A 23,461-nucleotide genomic window follows, 5' to 3' on the forward strand; every position below is an offset into this window, starting at 1 on the left:
CAAGGTTCAAAGTTAAAGGAAGTTAAAGGCAGCTTGCACTGCTTTGAGTAGCAGCGTGCAGGCAGGTTCTTGCCCCTGGTGTGTGCTGGTGTGCATGGCTGGCAGCTGGCACTGCCACATCCTCTGTGAACGGGGCCAGACACAGCCCTGCGTGCCACCCCATGGGACAAGGACCACCACATCCTGGTCCATAAACCATGGAGCCCTGATTCAGCCCAGTCCTCTTGTGCTATCCATAACCATGAGGATACTAAAATGAGAGGAGAGGAAGGTCTGACACATGGCTATGTGACCAGGGAGGCACAGGTTTAGGTTTCTTCTTGGAAGCGCTCTGTAATGCAGCCACCGCCAACGGAGCCACTATATAACCAGCACCCAGAAAGAACCCATGCCTAAAGGTCATCAGGAAAAACAAATGGTGCAAATTCCTTTGTTTGGAATGGGCTTCACCTATTTACATCCCAGATGGATTTGATCCACAGAGTCAAGCTAGAACAGCAGGGGATTTTAGGGAGGCAGGATTTAATGGCTGAGACTGAAATTTGGCCAAGGTCTTGGGTTTAATCCTTCTTGTGATAAGAGCCTCAGAATGTTTAACGTAAGCTTCCACTGAAAGCTGGACCTCTTGAACAATGCAGGTAGAGCCTGCTGGCAGGGTTGGTGCCACTGCCACCTAGCAGGACATTTGGGAGAAACCAGGTCAATTATGAATCCTTTTGTTGGCTCCCATCTTGGAGAGTGAGAGGAGGTCAGAGGAGAAAGATGGAGAAAATGGTCATCGGGGCTTTAGTAGCTGAGGGTCAGGCACTTCTGAGTTCAACTGACTCACCTAAGTCCTTCTACAACAGAAAACCAACCTCGGAAGGTGCCTTGGGCAGAGGATTTCATGGAGGAGGTGGTGTGGCCATCACAGAACCAGGTCTCGGTGTACCTTCTCTGGTGTCTCCCCTTGTTTTGCCAGCTCTGGGGCAGCCTGGCCATGGAAGCACAAAGCAGAGGACCTGAGCCACCAGGCAGAGTTCGTGTTGCTTCATGGACCTCAGCTGGGGCACCAGAAGCTCCCCCTGCTCCCCCCACGCATGTGCCATGGAGGAGGGCTAGGAACCAACATCCCTTTTCCAGCAGGGAATTCAAACATCTCACAGCTTACAGCCCATTGATTCTCAATATGGCACAATCTCTGGGGGCTCCAAGTGACTGGAAAACAGAAGCCATGTGCCCAGATAGTGCAGAGACCCCTAAAAATGCCAGAGGACCTCCTGAGGTCCCTTCGTACTCACATTTTCCTACACTCCTGTGGCACAGCTCATCCCCAGCTCTGCCACTGCTCTGTCGGAGACCCCAGGCAAGCCCCTGCTCTTTCCATCCCTCTCCCACCCCATCCCTGCCACCCCGGGGCTGCTTCCCCCCTCCAGGAGACTTAGGGGGGGCTGGAGCCAGCAGCATTTCCCCCCTCGTCCCGGCTGCCTTGTTCTTCCTGCGGGAGAGTAATTCTCCCAGGAGGATCTGGAGTCGGTAGCAGAGCGGTAACCGAAGGAGGGAGGCTTTGGGGGGAGGCACGAAGGGCAAAGGGGCGAAGGGAGAGGACCGGGAGGGCGCTGGAGCCTCCCCCGCTCCCCATCCCGCCGCGCACGGCTGGGAAGGCGGCGTGAAGCCGGGCACCCCCCGGCTCGCAGCTCGGGATTTCGGTGAGGGGAACGAGCGCTAGGAAGGGAAAAGTGTGTGTGTGTGTAGTGGGGGGGGGTGTCGGCAAGCAAAGCAAATCCCCGATTTCCCCGGGGAGGGAGAGGGGTGAGGAAAAAAATTAAATAAATAAACCGCAGAGCGCGCACGGTGTGGGTCGCGGCGAGGCTCCGGGGGGCAGGATTTCTCTTCCATCGCCTGGAAGGGCGAGATTAAAGAAGAAAGTGGGAGTGGGGTGGGAGGGAAGGGAAGGGAAGAGGGGGGGGGATGAACAAAGGAGATTGGCAGCACAGCTGTTTTGGGAAGAGAAAAAAAAAAAAAAAAAAAAAAAAAAGCCAGCCTTCCTGTTTCTTTAAAGCCGCTCATCTGCGCCGCGGCGGCGGCGGCGGGCCGGCTGCCGGCGCTGCGAGAGGACAGCCAGCCAGCCAGCCGGACAGACGGACAGAGCCGGGGCTCCCCTGCCCGCCGAGCCCGAGGGGGGAGCAGATGGGAGGCTGGAGGCACGGGGAGGCAGCGGCCCCGGGAGCGGAGCGGTGAGGCTCAACCTTGCGGCTCCCCCCGACCCCGACCTCCCCGAGCCGCCGCCGTGCGCCATGCGGAGCACCCCGCTGAGCGAAGGCGAGCCCTGGCCTCGCCTCTGCCCCTCGGAGCTGGGCTCCCTGAAGCGGCTGAGGCGCAAGCAGCCCAGCTGCAAAAGTTTCCGCGTCCAGCTTCAAGTGCTGAGCGGCAGGAGGCCGGGGCTCCGAGCTCCCCCGACGCCCCCCGACGCCCCGACGGCCGCTTGGGACCCGCGGGGCGCCGCGCTCCGAGCCGCAGCCTCCGCTCCGCCGCCGCCCTCCGCAGCCTCCGCCGCAGCCTCCCGGCCTCCGCCGCCGCCTCCCGCCGCTGCCTCCCCGCGGCCCCGAGCCTCCGAAGCAGCCGGAGTGTCGCCGGAGATCAAAGCCCTGCAGCAGACCCGGCGGCTGCTGGCCAACGCCCGGGAGAGGACCCGGGTGCACACCATCAGCGCCGCCTTCGAGGCGCTGAGGAAGCAGGTACCTGCCGGCCGGCTTGCCCGTCTGTCTGTCTGTCTGTCTGTCCCCGTCGCTGCTGTCCGTCCTGTCGTCCCCAGCCGCTTTCCAGCCCGCTTCGGGGCGCCGCAACCCCCCGGGGAGGGAGGTGGGATGCGGGGGAGAGGCTGGTGTGGGGTGCAGGGGGGGCAGGGAATGCGTGGAAGCCCCAACCTTACTTATATCTATGCTAACAATATGGATAAATAAGGGGTTTTTATTTTGCTTGTGTTCAGAAACTTTGGGACCTTTTCCCCAGAGGCAGGACGGAACAGTGGGAAATGAAATAAACCCCCCCAAAAAACCCTCTCTGAGCAAACAGTGAGGGTGAAGGGAGGCGTGTGCCCAAACTGCGGGTCGGGGTGATGCTCCTGCCCTAGGAGCACATGGACTCACTAGGTCTGCTATTAGGGTGGGTGGGCTGCCCCCACGTTGATTTTTGCACAGGGTGGCTCGCCCCTAAGGCCCCGTGGGGTTCCCACAGCCACCCCTGAAGCTTTCAGTGTGACAGCTGAGTTAGGCTGGGCTCCCTTCCAGGCTAGTTTCCCGTGATCTTTACTATAGCGCCTGCTTGAAGTGTGTACAGTGCCGGGCTTTCTCCTCGAGAGGTCTTGAAAAACCCTCGTGGGCTCCCGTGAATGAATAATAGGGGCGTTCTCGCTGGCAGGGTGGAGCTTCCGAAAGGTAAACAGTGTTTTGGACAAAATCCCTCCATCCCCATCACCTCCCTGGCACGTGGAAGGCGATGGGGGATCTGGGGAAGGAAGCAAAGCTGTGCCCTGGCGTCAAGGTTCCTGTGCCTTCCCCGTGGGGATAAATAAGTGCCTGACCCCACTAGGGCCCTATAAACATCTCTGTGGGCAGGCACCCTGCAGCAGCTTGCTGCTGGCCGAGGATCTGCTGTCAGGCTGCAACCCCAGCCGTGCCGGCTGTGCCGCCAGCTGCCAGAAGGACTGATCCAGGTGCTCGGGAAGGAGGAGATGTGCAGGGCTTGGAGGGCTGCAGATGCATCTCGGGGAGATGCTGAGCATCAGATATCCCAGGATGGTCCAGTGGGGGCAGCTCTGCAGGTGGGGGGCTCACAGACCCCCACGGGCAGGTTTATGGCTACCGTCTTCCAGCTTTGACCCTATTCCCAGAGTGTGCTCACTTTAGGGCTCAGCCCTGCTTGTTCCCACCTCATTTTCTCTCCGGGATGCCTCCAGCCCATCCCAGTGACCGCTGGGTGGCTGCACCCCGAGGATTAATCCTGCCCCAGCACCCAGCTCTGCAATCTTTGCAGCTCCCACCTGGCAGGCAGTGCAGGCTGGGGCCGTGTGTCAGGACGAGCATCTGAATCAGAGCAGTTTTAATCACCACGTGGCGCTGGGATCTGACAGCTTCTGCTGTAATCGCAGCACTCCAGGACGTGCTGGGTGCTGTTACCTCCAGCACTCAGAGACTGCCCCTTGTAAATGCAGGCTCCAGGCTGGATGGATTTCGTTTTTGTAAGCCGCTTCCCTCTCTCGGTTGTTTGGCGACTGCGTGAAACGCGCTTGGAAGTGTCAGTCTAATTCTCCATGGACAGCCATCTACACCACCAAAACCGCAAGGGGAAGTAGCACTGATTTCCCAAATCACTGGCAATCTTGTTCTAGGCTGAGCCTCAAGCGCAAGTCAGGCAAGCAACAAATTAAAGCCGCGCTCTTTTGGGAAATGGGCAACTCTTGAAAAGCCTCAGATTCCTGGCCTTGGCCCTGTCTCCATAAATCATTTCAGCCCTGGACTCAGCTGGGAGCCCAAAGAGCCCGGAGAACAAGTTGCTGTCCTCTCTTCCCATGAAAGCCGGTCTCCAGGGGTCGGCACCGGAGCACAGTGGCGGGGCTGTGCTCGCCCTGCGGAGAGAAAGCGATCATTCTCCAGGAAACCTCCGCTGCGAGGCTTTCTGAGCGGTTTGCTGAGGGGTGGGCTGGCCGTCCTGGCCGGGAGGGTGACATTTGGATTCATTTCTGGCCGGGCTGCCAGCAGCAGCGTGCTTGGTGCCGTGCGTGACATCAGGTGACAGGCAGCAGCCTCGCACGCCCGCGTGGTGCTGGCTTGTCACTCAAACCATCCGCGCCCGCAGCGAGGTTTTGGGGAGCGGGTCAGAGCCGGGGATGTTGCTTTCTGCCACCTCTCAGCCAGCAGGGCTGTGAAGTGAGAGCACAGCAAGGGTCATTTTGGGAGATGAACGCCCAAGGGGGGCTTTTCTTGCTGTCTTTTCACACCCCCAGGTGTACAAAAAGCTTTCAGCCCTGCGCAGGATGAAATCCCCACATGCTGTCAGCCAGCGAGGCTGCACGCAGAACTCGCTTTGCTTCTCCTTCTTCAATTCTTCCTCCGTCCCTTCCTTGTCAGCACGGATCAGGCTCTTAAGCAGCTGGGAGCCTTTTCCTGAGGCTCTGAAACCGATACGTCCCCGCAGAGCGCCGAGGAGCGCAGCGGCTGCGTGCGGCCAGCCCCATGCCCCTTCCCGGGACAGGGATTGGGGTGTGGGATCCCGCAGCACCCAGCACCCCCAGGGACCTCGTCCCCTTCCCCACCCTGCTGCAAAAGGTGAAACCCAAATCAGGATCGGGCCCACTATGGGCAAGCTGCAGGGTGTCTGACCATGCCAGGCGAGGAGGAGGAGGAGGAAGGGCAAGGCATCATCACAGCACAATGCCCTCTCCTCCCGACCCCAAAACGAGTGGCTGGCATGCAGCGTGCCGGGCAGACAGGCGGCAGCAGCATCCCCGTGTGCTGCAGCTGTGTACATATGGCACACGTGTCTCGGCTTGCCTGGGCTGGCTCCCCAGATGGCAGGAGGCTTCTTGTTGTTGTCCTCGTTTATGGTGGAGGGGGAGCCGACCGCAGTCGTTTCACACAAGGAGGGACTGATCCAGCCGTGCTGCTGAGCCCGTAGCTGTCCCCGGCTCGCCTCAGAGGTGGGAGATGAGATGGATGGGTGGCTGCCGGCTCCAGAAGGCAGAGCCTGCTGTTGGGACACATGTGCCATGGCCACTGTCCTCACATCTTTGTGTCACGGCCACCAGGAACCAGGATCTCTCACCATAAGGGTCACGATGCAGGACCAAAGTGCTCCTGAGATGCAGCCCCTTCTCAGTCCTCGCACTGGTGACCTTCAGATCTCAGCCTGGAGATGGTTTTGCTCCCTGAATCCCCCAGGTGTCATTTCTCAAGGTCTTCTGCCGGTGGAGGATCCAAGGCTGACAACATGCTTCCCTACGGAAAACATCGCCTCGCTGTGTGCCTGCTCCAAAACACCTCAAAAAGAGTGGAGACACCTCTCCGAGCATTCCTCCTGGGTGCTGCCCCTACTCCTCCGTTCACCTCCTTGGATATCCATGCAGGCACTGCCCTGCAGGCTCCTGCACCGTGTCCTGGAGGTCTCCTCACCACCAGAACCCTTCCCCCAGCACCTTGCACGCGCCAGGGTCGCGCTCGCGCTTCTCAGCTGTGCCGACAGACCCTAAGGTGGCAGCAAACTCTCCCTTGGTGGATGGAGACAACCGCAGCAGCCTCTCCAATCTGCTCGCTTGCACATCTGGTTCCTCTCCGGAGCACTGCTGTCCAGCTCCTCCTCGAGAAAGAGCCGGGGTCTGCGCCGGGAGCAAATGTGTCCGCAGACATTTATTTTCCCTTGAAGTGCATCGGCGTTTTCCTAAATCTTTTCACCACTGCATTACCAGGGCTCTCTCCGCTTTAGCAGCTGACAGGCTCGCTCTCTGCACTCCTGTGGGCTCTGGGGATATTTTTGAGTTTTATGGGGCTTTTTAGCTGCTGGAGCTGAGTTTTTCCCCGAGTAGCATCCTTTCACTTGGAGCTGCTGGCATGCATGTGACTGCTGCGGCTTGTAGTTAAATCGGGGCAGAAGAGACCCCGCTAGCTCCCACCAGGAGCCTGGAGGGACATCAGGAGCAGCAGCCCCAAGGCTATGGGGTGGCGTTGGTGCAAGCCATCTGCAGGGGGTTGCAGGAGCAAGCTGGGCACTAAATGCAGGCAGGACCTGTGGCTTGAGCAGTGCCTTCACCACAAACCCACGGAGCCTGAGACTGTTTTGGGGATGCATCATCATGTAGTCACAGCTCCCCCCATGATCCCTCGTGCCTTGCCATCGTTAACTGGAGTGGCTCGGTGACTGGAGCCAGCCCAGAGGGATGCTGCTGTTATTTAGAGCATGGTCAGGGCAGAGTGGGCAGGCACAGGGGTTTAACAGCCACAACAGATGACAAAATACTGGCCTGGAGCAATGCACGGAGAGAGAAAATAAGGAAGAGCACAGACAAAAGGACAAAACTCCTGAAAACAATGCCTGCATGTCACCAAGGAGGAGGCCTGTTCGCTCCCTTTGCTGATTTTATCCTCTGATACAAACCCCGTTGCTGTCGAGTGGTATTTGCTCTGCCTGCCGCCGCCACCCCGCGTTAACCTCTGTGTTTTCTTACGGCTCCCGCTGAAATCGGAGGAAGGAGCCTGCTTTCCTCCAGCGGGCTTCGCGTCCAGCCCCTGCTCCCGGCCTTCAGCCACTCTCAAATTACTCTCCAGGCTGCAGGCCCGGTGGTGGGGAGGTGGGATGCTACCCTGCAGCACATCCCCCGGGGTCTTTGTCCCTGCCCTGCATCTCCTTGGCCCCATACCTCTGGTTTCACAACGCGATGTGTCCCACATCAGTCCCAGTTTGCTCTGCTGGGGACAAGGGAGCAAGAAAACCCCAGCTCTGGCTGGTGGCCGCAGCTTTGGTGGAGCTTGGTCTCCTCTTCCCCAGCAGAATTTGGCCCATTCAGAGGCAGAGGTGACAGCCACCCTGCTAAAATGTCACCTGATGAGGTTTTCCCCATTTGGGGTGGCCCCTTCTGGAGGAGATTTGCTGTGCCCCATAGCCCCAAGCTCTCTCCTGTGATACCTTTCTGGGTAGTTATTATTTTGGGAGGTGGTTCAGAGCGCCTCCAGTAAGGTGAGGCTTTGCTGCAGTGTGATATTATTCATGTGTGACGCTGAGGGTTTGTGCTGCCTGCTCCGAGGATGTGCAGGAAGCTCTCAGGGTGTAAAACATCCCGGGACGGTGCCGGAGGACCATCCAAGCCAGAGTGGAGCCAGGCCCAGGGCAGCATTAACCAGACTGCTGTTTGGAAGGGATCCCTGGGGTGAACTCACCCAGCACCACACCTAGGTTTTGTTTGGAGGAAGGCAATTCATTCGCTCCAAGGAGTGAACTCATGTTCCTGCAATGCGAGCGCCGGGGGAGCCAGGGGCTGGGAGCGAACCAGGAGCGTGGTTATTTCACCGCCCGGACCCACCCGAGAGGAGCAGGCGCCTGGGTTGGGGCCGGTGCTGCCGCCCGAGCGATGCTGCTTTTGTTCTTGCTGACGTTTTTCAGCTCGCTTTGGCCGCCGGGTGCTTTGCTGGTGGCAGAGAGACAAAGCCTCCCACACCGACGGCACAAAATAGCTGCCCGTCGCTGGCCGAAATAAGGAGCTGTGGAGCACCCGACGCCGCGACGCCCACGGGACTTGGGGCTTGGGACCTCATCCAAGGCCGCTCCCCTGCAGGCTGTGCCATTTACCCACAGAGCTCACAGGATCAGGCCTGCTGGGTGCAAAGCCCTGCTTTGAAGGGGCCCTGAAGGTCCTGCTCGGTGCAGCAGACATCAGTGGCGGTTTCTTCCGTGGGCAGGAGGAGTAGTGTTTGGGGAAGACCCTGTCCAGGAGCTGTACATCACAGGAGGTGTATGATGAGCCCATGGGATCATGATTCATCCTCTGGGGCATTGCTTATAGGCTCTCATGGGTCCTGGCTTTGGGCACTTCACAGGCTTTGTTTCATGGGCTTCTTCCCTGGTGTGGTGACTGTGACCACCAAATCCACCCACGGAGAGCCCGCTGTGCCGGGGGGAGACCGGCACGAGCACCCACATGCGTTCACCCCCAAACCACACAAAGAGAAAAATACCTGCTCCAAACCTACTCCAGGAAGTAACATGACTCGAAACCAAGTGGTGATGCTCTGCACAAGGCCTTCAGCCTTTAATTGAGGCTGTAAATCTCTCCTCCTCCTCCCAGTAGCTCCGCAGACGCCAGCCCTGCAGAGGTGACAGAGGCAGAAGAAACTCCCGCAGTCCCAACCTGCCACATGTCCCTGAGGCGCCTTCACCCCAGCAAACATCCAGCTCATCCCAGGGTGGAAGGAGCAATGTGAGGACGTCAGGACTATGAAGCACCGGACATTTATGTGAACCTTCTGGAAATATTTTTGGCACACGGCGCCGCACAGACAATGAGGCAGTGAAGTTGCGCTGCGTGCTCCGAAAGGATGGGAGGAAGAGGCAGCCAAATTCTCTCCCTGGCGGGGGGGGGGCTGACATGTTTTAACTCCCAGCGTAAAGACAAAACAGATGAATTAGAGGGCAGGTAGATTCAGCAGCTTACGGCGTGCTGCGGAGGAGCCGGCTGTCAGGAGGGCTTAGCTCACGGCATGCTGCAGGCGTTCGTCTGCCTCCCTGTCCCCCCTGCTGCAGCCCAGGGGCTGAATTCCCCCAGAATTCCCAACCTCATCCCTCCGGCTCCTCTCCTGTGCCCTGGGTGGGAATCGACTCTGTCTCGTGTCTCTGGTGGACGACAGTGAAGTGCCTGGCAGACGGCCCGTGGACTTCAAAGGGAGCATCTCTGGGCTTCTGAGGGCACCGCCTCTGATCGCAGACGTCAAGGATGGAAGAGACCTGTTAGGTCACATCCCGTCCCATCTTCCTGCCAAAAAAAAAAAGAGCTCTTCTGCTTGGGAATCTGTCTCAAGAGCACACATCTTGTCTTGCTTCAGCCTGATAAAGCTGATAAGGCCCCTGAGGCTGCAGAGCCCCACTGCCGTGACCAGCGGGCATCTTCTGGTCCCTCCTGGTCTCCCAAAGCCGAGGAAGGTGCCAGCATCCCTTCCTTGCTAGCAGACGGCTGCATTCCTTCGGATCAGTGTGAAATTTCAGTTGCAGCCCCTTCCTAATTCCTTTTAATCATCACAAATATTGCGGGCAGGACGGTGAGCTGCGCTGCTGAAAATCTATGAGGTCAAATTAGGGAAACAATTTAATTAACAGCAGGGGAACCCGAGCTCTCCCCTGCTTCCCCTGGCTCCGAGCAAACTCTCTCAGCTCCCATCTTCACAGCTCTCCCTGTCGGGCTCTGCCGTGATGAGCAGGGGAGGAAGGCAGGAGGGAAGGGCTTGTCAGTCCCCAGGAGCGTGACAGACACCTGCCCGTGATGAAGACCCCCATAGCTCAGGTCCCTTGGGAGCTGGGAGGGTGGTACCTGTGTGTCCATGCTGACTTCAGGCATTTTTTTTCCCCGTTTCAAATACACTCAGTCTGTTTTGGGTTGAATTTTGAAGATTTCTTGGCATCCAGGTGTGTCACTGACACCCTTCGCTCAACCTGAGCAGAGCTGTTTCCTCCTTGCTGCTGTCTCTGTGCTATTGAAGGGCCCAAACCAAAGTTTGCTTTCTTCACCCCCCCTCCCATACAAACACACACACACTCAGGAAAGCTTAGGATCTGGATCTGAACTAAGTGGCTCATTCCTCTCTCAATTTCCCATGTTTAATTCAAAAGGAAGCATTCAAATGGCAGGAGCCGAGCCAAGACAGGGAGGGTTCCTACAAAACAGTTATTCTAACACCGTTACCATGGCAAAAAAAACTCTTATCTCCTAATGTTCGTGCCCTGCACCCATCGCTGTGGTATCTGAGGTGAAACTCTTCCCGTGCACGCACAGGGCAGCTCCAGTTTGGACTTTGCTGCAGCGTGTGGGAAACGGGGTTGTGTAATCCCAGCCGAGGGCTTGGTCAACTCTGTTAACACTGAGGTCTTTTCTTGGAATCTGCAGCAAGCATGCCCCACAAAGCAGTTTGGTTTTGATTTTGTTTCTTCTTTAAATAATAATAATTAAAAAAGGGCAGCACAAAGGAAAAGAGAGCAAAACAGATGAGGGGAATAGGCACTCGCCTGGCTTCTCGTGTTGTAACTGGACAGCGTCTGTGCATCAGCCTCAAGGACTTCGTGGTCTCTTTTCCTTCCACTTGATTTAACTTCCTCCTTGCTCTAATTCTGAAATTATTCCCACATTTCACTGAATCTTTCCATTTTAGTTTCCGCCTTGCTTTGGTCTTCCCCGCTGCCGTTTGATCTGGGATCTCCACTGCTCTTGCTACATCAGTGTCGAAAGAGGCTCGGGTGTTTCTGCTGCCCGAAGCAGTGCTTTCAAAATAACCCTCGGCTTATTGCATCTGGGGCCAGGTATGGCCATCTGAAGGCAGATGAGATGTTCCTCTCAGTGTTAGTGTTAGCAGCAGAGGTTTCTGCTCCATGCAAATGCCACTTGAGGCCACAGCAGTGGTGGCACTGGGTATTCCCTGAGGATAAATAGATTCCTGGCCTCCTCAGGGGTATCAGTAGGAGATTATACGTACAGAAAAAGACCCTTTGAAGCTTGTTGGCTTGTTTCTGGAGAGCTCAGCTACTGCTGGGGACCTCGGCTGTATCACAAATGGCCCACGGGGTCAGTGGCATTCTTCCATTAAAATCCTCGTGCTCATGGATAAGGGTGACCCAGCTGGTATGTAGCTGTTTGGATTTCCGTAAGCGTTATGACAGAGCTCCTCCCTTCAAGTGGCTGGAGAAATTAAGCAGCTCGGACTCTCCTGTGGATGATCAGGAATTGGTGGAAGGGCAGGGAACATTGGTAGGGAAATAGGGCTGTCACGGGTGGGTGAAACAGATCCTGGCTTGGCACTTAGTGGGGCTGGAGACCCCAAAGGTCCCCCTGCTTGAAGCTGTGTCTATGTGTCAGTGTGTTTAAGTGAGCAGAGAGATGGGATATTTGCTGGCAATGCTCAGCAAAGGTATCGATGTTTGTTGGGGGCAGCAAGGATGAGAAGAGCTACAGAAGGACCGTATGACTCTGAGTGACCAGGCAATACGTGGCAGGTGAAGTGGTGTAGATCTAAAATGATGAGCAAAGGAAAAAACATACCAGATTTCCATGTGAAATGATAGCCTCTGAGCAGATCAGGAGTGATCAGAAAAGGAGTAGAAAATAAAGCAGATAACATCAGCATCTGTTAGATAAACACGCAGAGCACCCACAACGTGAATACTGCGTGTGGTTCTGGTCCTCCCAGCTCCAAAAGGACACGACAGCACTAGGGCAGGTTCAGGGGAGAGCAACGAGAGTGCTCAGGGGTATGGGATGGCTTCCACACGACAGTCAGCTAAGGAGGTTAGGTCTTCTCCTTTGGAAAAGGGGCAAGAGAGATGATGGAGGACTGAAAATGTGAGTGTCATGGTGGGGATGAACCAGTTGTTCTCTCTTCTCGTACAAGAACTGGGGGAGCTGAGGTGAAGACAGTGGGAGCTGAGTTCAAACAAGCAAAAGGAGGGCTGTGTTATTAGGAAGGGGGAGGAAACTTTGCAAGAGGGTGTTGTGGGTGCTAAAAAGTGTCAGGGGTTCAACTTACTCGATCAAATTCATCAACTTTTGTGGGTTGCTAATACAGAGGAAGCTCATCTAGCTGGGTTCGTGGAGCCGGCATTGGTTGGAGCCTGGGAAATATTTGAGGAAATACTATGTTTGAGCTGTTCTGCCCTTCCCTTGGCATCTGTGTGTGGCTGCTGTGGGGTTAGTGGAGGGGCAGAGCCTGCCTTACCTTACCTGAAGTCAGGGACGTGGTTCCAGGGATGAGCCTGGCGGAGCAAAGAGAAGCTCAGGCATGAGTGAGGCAGGAGGCATTAAAAACCTCCAGCCGTAAGCAGAGCGTGACACCCTAGAGGGATGAGGAGGATGGAAGCTGGAATGGAGGCAGATGGTGGAGGGACACGCGGCCATTCCAGTGATTGATGTCGTATGAAAACTTAGATTGACGGGCGCTCGGACAGCTCGGACGGCTAGGATGGATTTCAGATAAACGCCCGGCTCCAGTTTCCCGTAGGCAATAGACTCTTGTGCATTAAAGGCTGAATGACCTTTAGCAATTTTGCAAACTAGCGGAGGGGGCCCCAGGCCTATTTGAGCTCGGAAGGTTTCTCTTAAAGCTGGACACGTCGAAGTTGCGTGCCTGAAATTGAGCGCACATGTAGCACTCTGCTGGATCATGATCTAAAGGCAATCAAACCTTCTGCAGCAGAAAACGTACACTGTGCATTTATTTAGACACATGCTGTTTAGTTTGAATCGTTTGAATGTTTCACATTACGCTAAAAATCTTCAAGGGTAAAGAGGTAACTTGCATCAGATATCGTGAGGGTCCTTCCAGAGGGGCAACGTGACGGGTGCTTCGGCAGATGCTCAGCATGGGGCGGCAGGGGAGGAATTGCAGAGCAGATCTGGAAGCTGTAACCAGCGCTGTCTGAGCACGAAAGCACCAGGTCATGACACGTGTCCCTTATGCCACTATTGCTACCTTATTCCACCAGGCCCCGATGGCTTTGTAGCCACTCAGTTACTCAGGGCGAGTAGTAACGCAGTGCAAACAAGGGGCAGACACAGGGGTCTGAAGTTTCCAAAAAAAAACAGGGTCTGGCCTCTGAAAAGCCAGCCGAGGGACAGGCAGGCGTCGTGGGCCGTATCCTGCCGTGGCGTGTTCAGCAGAACTGCCCCGCTGAAATCAAGAGGGATCGTGCTGCTCCGTTCCCGCGGAGATCAGCGGGGGAGTTCTTCTGCAAAACCTGTTGGGACCATATGGCCGCGTATCAGCAGAGCTCCTATTTGTGTTAAAAGCTGCAAAGAAAATAACCTACAGTTGTTTTGTCATGCTTCAAGCGAGGTATTTTGTTTATCTGGCCTAATTTTTTTTTCTTTCCCTGTTACCCTTTCTAGGTTCCCTGCTATTCTTATGGTCAAAAGTTGTCCAAACTGGCCATCTTGAGAATAGCCTGTAACTATATCCTTTCCCTGGCCAGACTAGCAGACCTGGATTACAGCGCTGACCACAGTAACATGAGCTTCTCTGAATGCGTGGAGCAGTGCACTAGGACCTTACAAGCAGAAGGAAGATCTAAAAAAAGGAAGGTATGTTACAGCCTCCCCCCGCCCCCCAAATAACGGTAAAAGTTACAAAAGAAGGGGAAAAAAAAAAAAAGAAATCCAAAGAGATTTCCTTCCTTTCTCAGCCTTTGAAATTTCCCTCGCTCTTTATTCCCCGTCTTTCTCCCACTTCTCAGCTCTCGCTTTTTCTCCTCTGTCTGATCTTGCAATAACTGCATTCTTCTCTAATCAAAAGCTTTGCTCTCCTCCCCGTGCTCCACGCCGGGCTCTTCCTCTCGTTAGTCACCCGGCGCGTTTTAACGCGGGCATGATCCTATTAGCGTTGTCTTGTGGCGGTTATTTGTTAAAAGAAACCAGCCGCCAGCCGCCTGTTGGAGAGCACAAAACGCCATCGCCCGGCTGTGTTTTCTGTTTGGTTTAATCCAACACTTATCTCTGCGAAAATTGCCCGACAACAGCACCAAAAAAAAAAAAAAAAAAAAAAGGAAAAAAGCAGCTAATGGAGACATTGGACGTATAAACACATTAGGAAGATGTACGACCTGAAGGACGTGTGGGTATCTTGAGGAAACAAGGCTAAATCTAATTACGCATCGCATTCCTTTAGGTTACTTAACACTGAACCAATTAGGTGAAATCATCATCAAGCTGGGGTAGGAGGAAGCGGAGCGCTCGGCCAGCTTTCCTCTTGGAAAGTGACATGGGTAAATTAAAGGAGTGATTGATGTCTTTGTTTGGGCTTTTATGACAAAAAGAGTTTTGTAAACTCGAATTGAACTTCCCCCTGCTTTCTGGGCTCACTTGTCATGCAGGATAATAAATCAGCGGGACTTTAATGGATGAATGGACAGCCAAGCTGGGGAGCAGGCTCCTTCCCGGTGTCGTTAAGGTCTGCCTCCGATTTGGGCAGGTTTCCTTGGTCTTCCTCTTCTTCAGCCCAACAGATCATCCTGCAGAAGCTCAGTTTATAAATAAACACAATAGCACACTCCCTGCCGCTTCCTCTGCCTGTCCCGGGCCGTGTTTATGCCCCCAGAGCAGCAGTGCCAGGCGAGATGTGCACAGAAAGACGTGGTCCTCCTTGCTTGTGGCCAAGGAGGTGCAGGAGATGGGTCTGGGGATGGCCTGAAACTGGGGGGTCATTGTGGGGTCCCTGGTCTGAAATTGGGAGTCCATGGCACCACGGGCGGTATTATCCCAGGGACCTGGTGCAGTGCCACCAACCCCAGGGCAGGAGGAGGGAGCTGGGATGTGGTTCCCCACATGGGACGTAGGAGAAGGAGGAGGATGAGCATCCTGTATGGCACTCGTAGCGGTAGTAAACCCACTACAGGCAGATCTCAGGGGTGGTTTTCAGGCTTTCGGTGCCCGGTGGGCTGAGACTCATTGTCTTGGCTTATGCGAACCGACGCGAGCTTCAAGACGGAAAACTCCGAGCCAGATTTCAGACGGCTCCAAATCCCAGGGTGTTCACATCTGAGGGTTAGGGCTGGGCCCACCCTTAATTAAAAAAATAAATTAAGAATGAAAATCCTTCCATTTATGGCGTTTGCTCTCTACAGTTCTCTCCGAAGTGTGTGCGTGGAGAAAAGCCCCGAGCCTACCGAGAGCATATGAACAATGAAATTCTCACGGGGCACCGGCCGTGCTGCCTCCATGCAGGCCACCACCAGCCCCAGAAACAGCGTCACCAGCAGGCAATCTGCATTTTCTTCTCATCCTTCAAGGGTGTCCATCCTCACCCTTCTCCAAAGACCCTCTCCTAAAGGAAATCTGGGCTTTGGCCCCAAGGGAGGATCCCGGTCCTGACTGTGCCTTGCTTTTCTTTCTGGAAAGAGTCTTGCAAATGTATTTCTGACATATAGGAAAGTCTGAGCTGAGGATTGTCTGGGCAGCCCGACAGCCTGTGGATTACCCTTGCTGATAGGAGTCATTTTATTTTAAACAGAATTTGCCCTGCTGAGGGCAAGAGCATGTTCAGTTGAAGGTGAAGCCAAAACCAGTAGGCATCATGGAGGAACCCCAAGCAGTCAGCAAGTCCCAGGAGAGAGAAAATGCAAAGCCAGGGTTGAGAGGACGCCCCTTAAGGTATCTCCCTTTCTACTTGGAGCCAAGCAATGGATGGCTTAGTGGGCACAAGGCTGGGAAAGGCTGATGTCAGGGCAGGGCTATAGATCTGGGATAACTGGGCAGCGAGGATCTGAGCTCTGGATGTCAGGTGGTGTGAAAGGATGTCTCTCCTGGGGGGTCTTGCGCGGGCGGCTGGATGAGGATACAATGGCTTGGCCCGAAATCACCACACACTCATTAATTTGGAAATCGGCACGTTTTTCTAAGCCCTTGTGTGGTTTTAATCAGGTCTCAGAAACCACTGCTCGCTGAGCAGTTCCTCTGAATTATCGACTTTGGGGCTTTTTTTGTTGTTGTTGTTTTTCCCTTTTTGTTCTGCTTTAAAAATAAAATCCCAGCAAGCCCGAGCGCAGACCTCCGGTGCTTCAGCCGCGCTGCTCCGGTGGCAGCGCCCCGATCCTCTGTCCTCTCCCTCTTGTTGTATCTCTCCTTGCCTCTATCTCCCTCTCTTTCAGCTCCCCAGCAGATCACAGCGTGCTGGGCACCGTGAGCTTTTCACACAAAAAAGTAGCTGGTTGGAGTTTGTTTTGGCAGGCCGGGGCTCCAGATGTTGCATTTGCTGGATGGCGTGTCGCCTTGTGCTTTGTTTTTTGAGGCCGAATTATCTGCTATCCCTAACATTAGGTTGCTGTGCAGACTGAGCTGCTGTTGCAATAGGAAACTTAATGGATGTTTTTTTTCCCCCCCTCCTTCCACTCCGTTGTGTTAATTAGAAAAGTTGGCATTAGCCTTTCCAACTATTTTGGCTAAGCAAAAACAAAAAAAATCCCCTTCCCAGTCCTAGCTGCCGGTATAGAGTGATTTAAGTCGTTGCAATTGAGACTTGACCGAGGGTGTTTGGTGATTGGAGATCTCATTTATAAGTGGCCAAGGGGGTAACTGAAGGCCTTCAAATGTCTTTTCCCTAAAAAAAATAAGCTGCATTGAATGGGGGAGGGGGCAGCGGGTTCTGAAGACATTCTTCATTTTTGGTTGGTTATAAAAGTGCTCTGGGCCGAGCCCTGGCCTTCACAGCACAGGCAGGAGTCCCATCACGATGGAGATTTAGGTTGTGGCACCCCCAGCAGAGCCCCAAGTCCTCCTGGGGCTGTGCTCGGGTCCTGTCCCCAGCATCACCCGAATTCGAGCGTGGATTTTGTGGGGCTTCTGCTATGGGACACTGTTCACAGCCCTGTCCCCCGGTGCCCCGCAGGATGGCTGCCTTAACTGGTCTGGTTAGGGTATTTAGGGATCAGGGGTGCAGAGCTGCACTCCCCAGCCCCACAGAGCTCCCTGCCCCATAGCTATGGGGCAGCCCCCACCTCCCCACCAAGCAGCACAACCACAGCCCTTGGGTCAACACGGAGCAGCACCCGGCCCCCAACAAACACCCTACGCAAAGCACCCCGTTCCCCACAACAGCCAGAAAACCCCTCCAAGTCAAAATTAAAAATTAAAATTAAAAAAAAGCCTCATTTTCCCCCCTAAAAAACCTCCCCTCTTTGCTTTGCACCGGTCGCTCTACTCGGCAGCAGCGGCACGGCGTGCATGGGAGCCGAGCCGGAGCGGGGAGGGAGGGCTGGGTGGTTGGGTTGGGTGGTTGTGTGTGTGTTATTTTTTTTTTTTTTTGGCTTCCACCCCCCCCCCCTCTTCTCCCCGGCTCTTCTGGCAGTCGCAGACTCCAGATGTTCGGAGCGCGAGCTGGGAAGTCCTGCTGGCGCCACTTGGGGCAGAGGGCAGGGGAAAGGCACGCGAGCTGGAACCCGGAGTACTCAGTCACTGCAGGACTTGGCGCATTCCCCAGCTCGCTGCTGGCACATTCCCCGGCTCTCTCCTGGCCATCTGTTCCAAAAAAACACTTTCAGAACCTCATCATCACTCAGGATACAACACTGCGAGCAGCTGTTAGCAAGGCAGAAGGAAAAAAAAAAAAAAAAAAAAAAAAAAAACCATGCGAAAGGTCTCTTTGTGAGAGAGGAAACTGGGTTATGAATAACAGGCGAGCAGTTGGAGCTCAATAAAAGTTTTCGGCTGGAATTTAGTTTCTTGGGTTTTTGAGTCCCCGGGCCTGCGTGTGTGTGGATGCGCACAGACGCAAGGAATTAAAAATTAAAGATGCTATATATATGTGTGCATATATGTATATATATATATTCCCCGATAATTAAATGATATAGGAGCGTACACGGAATGAAAAGCCGCTCTATTTGTTGCAGTCTGTTGCACCGAAATTGCTCACGTTATGTATGTAATTATTGCATTATAGGAAATAGTTATTGTGGTGTTCTGCCATGCCTTGATGCCGCCTCATTGCTACTTTGCTCAGAGCAGATTTCCCACTGTAGGTAATGCTTGTTCCCACTGAAATAAACGTCGGGAGCAGCGCTTTCTGTGGGCACAGCTACTTGCCAGAGCGAGCAAGTCAGGGGCTGAGGCTGTAAAAGAGAAATGGTAGCGGCAGGCTTTATTCGTATGGCACCGAAACCACTTGCTTGGAGCATATTTTTTCTATAACTCTGCATCAGGATTCGAGATTTATTTATGCAGAGCCCCGAGATAAAGCCACAGCTCCCAGCCCTGCTCTGCGTGGCCTGTCCCAGCTGTCGGTGCTCGTTGTTATTGATCAGCTGATATTGATTATTGCAGCGTGATCGATAAACCCTTGGTGTGGTCCTGTGTGCCGGGGGGGCTGGTGATGAGGTCCATAGCTCCCTTTCTCTGCAGTTTGACTCAGCCGAGGTTCCTCTTTAAAAATAGCTCCCTTTCCCCGCTCACACTTGCAGGCGCGGGCGGGCAGGCAGCCAGCCTGCTTCCCCGGGGAGGAGTTGGACCACAGGAGAGCAGCGACCCTCCCCATCCGTCTGTCTGTCTGTCTATCTGCCTGCAGGACAGCAGGAGGGTCCCTGAGGGGGGCTGGATCCCCCATGAGTTATCCCTGCCCCGTGCTCGTTGCTCCTGCTTTGAGATGTCCCAAAGAGCAAACGTGGCCAGGGCAGAGGTGGGAGGCTGAGGGCTCCCCGCAGACCAAGCAAATTAACGGGGCTGCGAGGTTTTCCTTGCCAAAGGGGTGTGATATGGGACCCCACTGCTGCACGACAGCACCAAATCCTTTGCTCCGAGGGGCATCCGAGCAGCTCCAGCGCCTGCCTCCCATGGTGGGCTCCATGCTGTGTTACCCAGGGTATAGGGCGAGATCTGCCCCGCAGCTATCAGGTAACAGCAGCAAAAGGAAAATGTGACTCGAGGAGCCGGGAGAAGCCCGGGAACAAAGGCTGACTCAATTCCAGCAGTGCTTTGATTTATAGAGATTGAAATGCTCCAGGATGCTGCGAACTCACCAAGGTCATTGGGCCAGTTGTCAAATTCAAGAGCCAGGGGAGTTCTGATTATTAGTTTAAAGCAGACCCCGTTGAATAAATCTGTCTTTGGAGCTCCTGGCTGGAGTGGGAGAGGGTGGGGGAGAGGCAAGGCGCCCCTTCCCACCCAGCACACCCCACCATGAACCCCTGGGGACCGATGGCACTGCTGAGCTCCTCCAGCACGTCGCAGAGGGCTCCCTCCCTCCAGCCTCCATCCCATGTCCCTCATCCCAAGGCTGTGGCACCTCGACCTGCCTTCAGTCACCCCCTCCTTCTCTTCATCTTTCCCAGCTGCAGTATCAGGCAGGATTTATTCAGCATTTTAAAGAGCCCCCAAGGCACCAGAGAGGGAACCGGAGTCCCTCTGACTCCGGTGGCTTTGGATGAGGGCACGAGGCTGCTCCTGTGGGGTAATTCCTTCCTGCAGTGGGAAGGGGTTTGCTCACCAGGATTGCTGTCCCAGACAGCGACGGGGGATGTGTCTCTCTGCTGGCTTTTACTGTTAAAGAGAGTGTTTGTCGCTTCCCTCCTTTTTCTTCTTTTTCTTTCCATGTGTGATGAATTAACCAGCATTTCTTTTGCAGCTCATTAATATACATTATTTATTGTTGGAAACTCATTTTAGGCATTTCCTAACAAACGTTTGCAATACACAAGGCTGTTTATTATTCTCACACCTAACCTTCATTTACCCAAAATCCCAAGTCCCAGTTAATTGGGGCAGTTCTTCCTCCTGCTCAGGGCAGCGCTAGGTAGTGTGTTAGTAAGCAGAGACACCAAATCATTGATGATAATTGCAGTAATGAGCTGAGTTTCTGTATTTGGTGTGTGCCAATCCGCAGGGTGAGCTCATGCTCCCCAGGGTCTGCACTTGGCAGGAGCGGGTGGCGGGGGGGGGGCCTTGTGTCCCCCATTCCCCTAACCCAGTGTGGATGCTCACCTGGGATGGGTCATCTCACAAGCGGCAACCCTAATTGTAGTATTAATAAAATAAAACATTGATGTCTTAATAAAACGTTCGTAGATCATAGCACCATCTGGGTTGGAAAAGACCTTCAAGATCTCCAACTCCAACCATCAAGCTGACCTACCGAGTCCCACCACTTTCTACCTTAATGTTACAAAATCCAGTAATGGAAAAGGAGAACGAGTACAGCAACAAGCCAGCTTGAGAAAAAAAAAAAAAATGCTTTTGAGGCCAGCTTTAAGGAGTTTGACCTTTTTAGATGGTCAGCAAGATGACTAGTCTGTCCAGAGAATTGATGACCGTGTCCAAAGGACCGTCAGGGATGCACTGCACCCCGAAAGGCTCTTAAATCCACTGGTGAAAAGCAAGAAACTGTGGTTGGGCTCAGAAAACACGATCTGATTTCCAGTTTCTAAATTCCTCAGTTACTTAAAGGAGGATTTAGGAGCCCACGTGATGAAGGCAGTTTGGCCAACTGCGATGTGACCTCAGGAAAGAGCAGGCCCAGAGGATTTTACTGTGTTTTGAAGTATGCTAACGATTGTTTGTGGGATATTCGCAGGGCTTATTTTAATGTCAGAGGGGGTTTAGATGAGGTTTTCCCTGTCCAGAGCTGCTGCGCATTGGAGCTGTGCATTTTCCGGTGGCAGCTGCGAACCTGGCCGTAGCTGTCAATACTGCATGCAGTTACCCAAACACACCTGCCTCAGCCTCTCCTACAGGCTGAGACGTGGGGATGAATCCAATAACCAAAATACCACCATAAACCCCACCTCCTGCCTGAATCCAGGCTGCCCAGCTCGCTTGCTTTCCCTTTGTAGTGCAGAGATTGACTTCTGAAACTGAAAATGGACCCGGAGGTCTTTTCCAAAGCAGGCGTTGGCCATCGTTTCTCATTCCTTGTCCTCTCTTTCTCCCAGTCCCTCTGCTCTATGAACTCTGGCTGAGGTCGTGACACCTACATGGTGATGCTCTACAAGCCAACCTCTTAAAAGCTTGCACTGTGGGTCAGTGAGTCCCAAGGAAACCCCAGCGTGCGTCACCCAGGGTCGTTCGTGCGAGGACGGCACGTGTTCGCTGTTCTGACGATGCCTCTTTCTCTTTCCAGGAGTAATAACCAGGAAGGGAGGGTTCGGAGGAGCTTCCAGCCAGAGTTACATCTGTTCTTGGCAAAGGTTGCGTGATCCAGATGAAGACTGCAAGCAGCTTTTTTGCAGAAACCCCTTTTCGAGATGACGATTGGCCAAGGAACTTTCTTCATCTCTGGAACAGAAAGGAAACAAAAAGGACGACGATGCTTCTTATTGTTTTTAAGCCAGCCACCTTTTAGTACGTGCAATTTATTTAGCACTTTTCCCTTTGCTTAACTGGGAAATGTTCCCCTCTCAGCTCATGTGTACAGTCGTTTTTTGTTGTTGTTGTTGCTGTTGTGCCAAAGATTTGATGGAGCTTCTACACTGTGTCTTATTTTTGCCTTAACGCTAAATCCTCGAGCCAAAGAGAAGTCAGAGGCGCCGCTCAGATCGTGGCGAGTGGGCCGGCCAGCTCTCGGGGAATTTTCGGAAATTTTGGGATCCTTCTGCGAGTTCCCTCTTAGTCCTCCCGTCCTGTAGCCCTGCAGCCAGCCTTCAGTGTGGGAGCGAGCTGGGACACAGCGCGTGGGGCTTCAGCCCCCAAGTTGTCACCTTCCTCGGAGCTGCTCCGTGCTTCTGCCTCTTTGGTGATTGCCCGACCTTCCGCGGGGCAGCAATACCGACACGCAGTGAGAGCTGAAGCAGGATCTGTGGTGGTGTTTTTCTAATAAAGAAATAAAATGGAAATAAGTAGAAGCTAAGTGCCATGTAAAGCAATAAAGGAAAATCAGAGGGACGTTCAGCTAGGCAGAGCGAAACGCAGCGAGGCGGTTCAGCGGGCGTTTCGGTTTCGTGAAGGCATTTTTTTTCCGTGGGGTTTTCGAGTGGTCAGAAACCCGTGTAATGCAAAGGCATTTGAATCCTATACTGTACCTTTCACTTCAAATTGAAGTAAAAAGAAAGAAAAAAAAATGGAGAAACATTTGCTTGGAGTAAGCAGACTTTATAGGTAAACGCAGTTCGTGTGCAGGACATCTGCTAATGATGGGGGACAGAGCTCTGTGTTCAAGTACAATAAGTTGGGTTTTCCAAACCCAGGAGATGAACGCATTTTGTTTCCAGTAAAGGGAAAGGTTGTGTTAGCGAGGCTGGGTTCAAAGCCCAGTTACAGCAGCGTAAATCAAGCACCAGGGGGTCTGAAGCTGGCCCGGAGCTGGGAGGGCACCGCTGAGCATCCTCAGGTGAGCTCCTGCTTCGCTCCTCGGCAAGGCTGGATTTGAGCTCCTCAGAGGCTGCCCGCTGATTTCCCTGTACAAGCAGATGCCCTGAGCAATGTGCAGGGGAATGTCGAGTGTGCCAAAAACCTGAGCTTGCTTGAGCAGCATCTGGAGGCCTGGGAGGGGGACCACGGTGACCCCCAGCTCCCTACCACATCCCCTGCCCAAGGCGGGGAGGAGAGAGGTCCCACTGAGGATGCTCGAGATACCCAGGGCACGCTGGGGATGGCTGTGTCCAGATCCCCAGGTTTTCATATTCCTGCTCACCACCCCCTGCCCTCACCGCTGTTCATTATTAGCAGCCCAATAAAATACATTTTTAGATTGACGTTTGTATTTCTTTCTTAAGCGTGGTTTTTGACCCTTTCTTCCACTGTATACATTAAATACGTCTTTTTAACTTCTAATTGGGAGAGGGGCTGAGTGCACGGACTCGTGCATGGCCACAGGAGCATGGAAAACACTGTGGGGGTGTTCAACCAACAAGGTGCTGGGTTGAAGGTGCATTTACTTTCAAGGGTCATGTTCCTCATGGCACACACAGGTTATGCTGCAGTTAGGGGCTACGGAAACACTGCGGGCATTTCCCTCTTCAACTAGCATGAAATATGCATTAAATTTCTGTAAATGTGAGAAATACTATGTTTTGATCCTGAGCTCTGCGGTGGCTCTCAGTTTAGGAGAGTTAATGATTATCAGTACAGCAAGGTCTGCAGGGAGAGCCGGTGATACAATACCGCTGATCTTTATTTGCCTTTTTTCCCACTTTTTAATCGCTGCTGATAGATAAGAAATTTGCTGCAAATGCGTAAGCCACAAGCCAGGCAGCACCGTCAGGCTGTGATTGGGGCTCTAGGTCACGCAATATCGTTTGTCCGTCTGATGAGGGAAACATTAAC

At 53.8% G+C, this 23,461-nt stretch overlaps 1 protein-coding gene across 1 annotated transcript; it reads left to right on the forward strand.

The window, feature by feature from the left end:
• The first annotated feature begins 1,565 nt into the window (after positions 1–1,565).
• ATOH8 (atonal bHLH transcription factor 8) lies at positions 1,566–22,890 on the forward strand. The gene is made up of 4 exons (XM_084286366.1): positions 1,566–1,688; positions 2,042–2,717; positions 13,610–13,801; positions 21,321–22,890. The coding sequence occupies exons 2-4, from the start codon at positions 2,277–2,279 to the stop codon at positions 21,324–21,326; spliced, it is 639 nt and encodes a 212-aa protein (XP_084142492.1). The 5' UTR covers positions 1,566–1,688; positions 2,042–2,276; the 3' UTR covers positions 21,327–22,890.
• Positions 22,891–23,461: the final 571 nt, after the last annotated feature.

This window comes from Netta rufina (genome assembly GCF_964035555.1).
Source record: "Netta rufina genome assembly, chromosome: 4".
In the NCBI taxonomy this organism is placed as follows: Eukaryota; Metazoa; Chordata; class Aves; order Anseriformes; family Anatidae; genus Netta; species Netta rufina.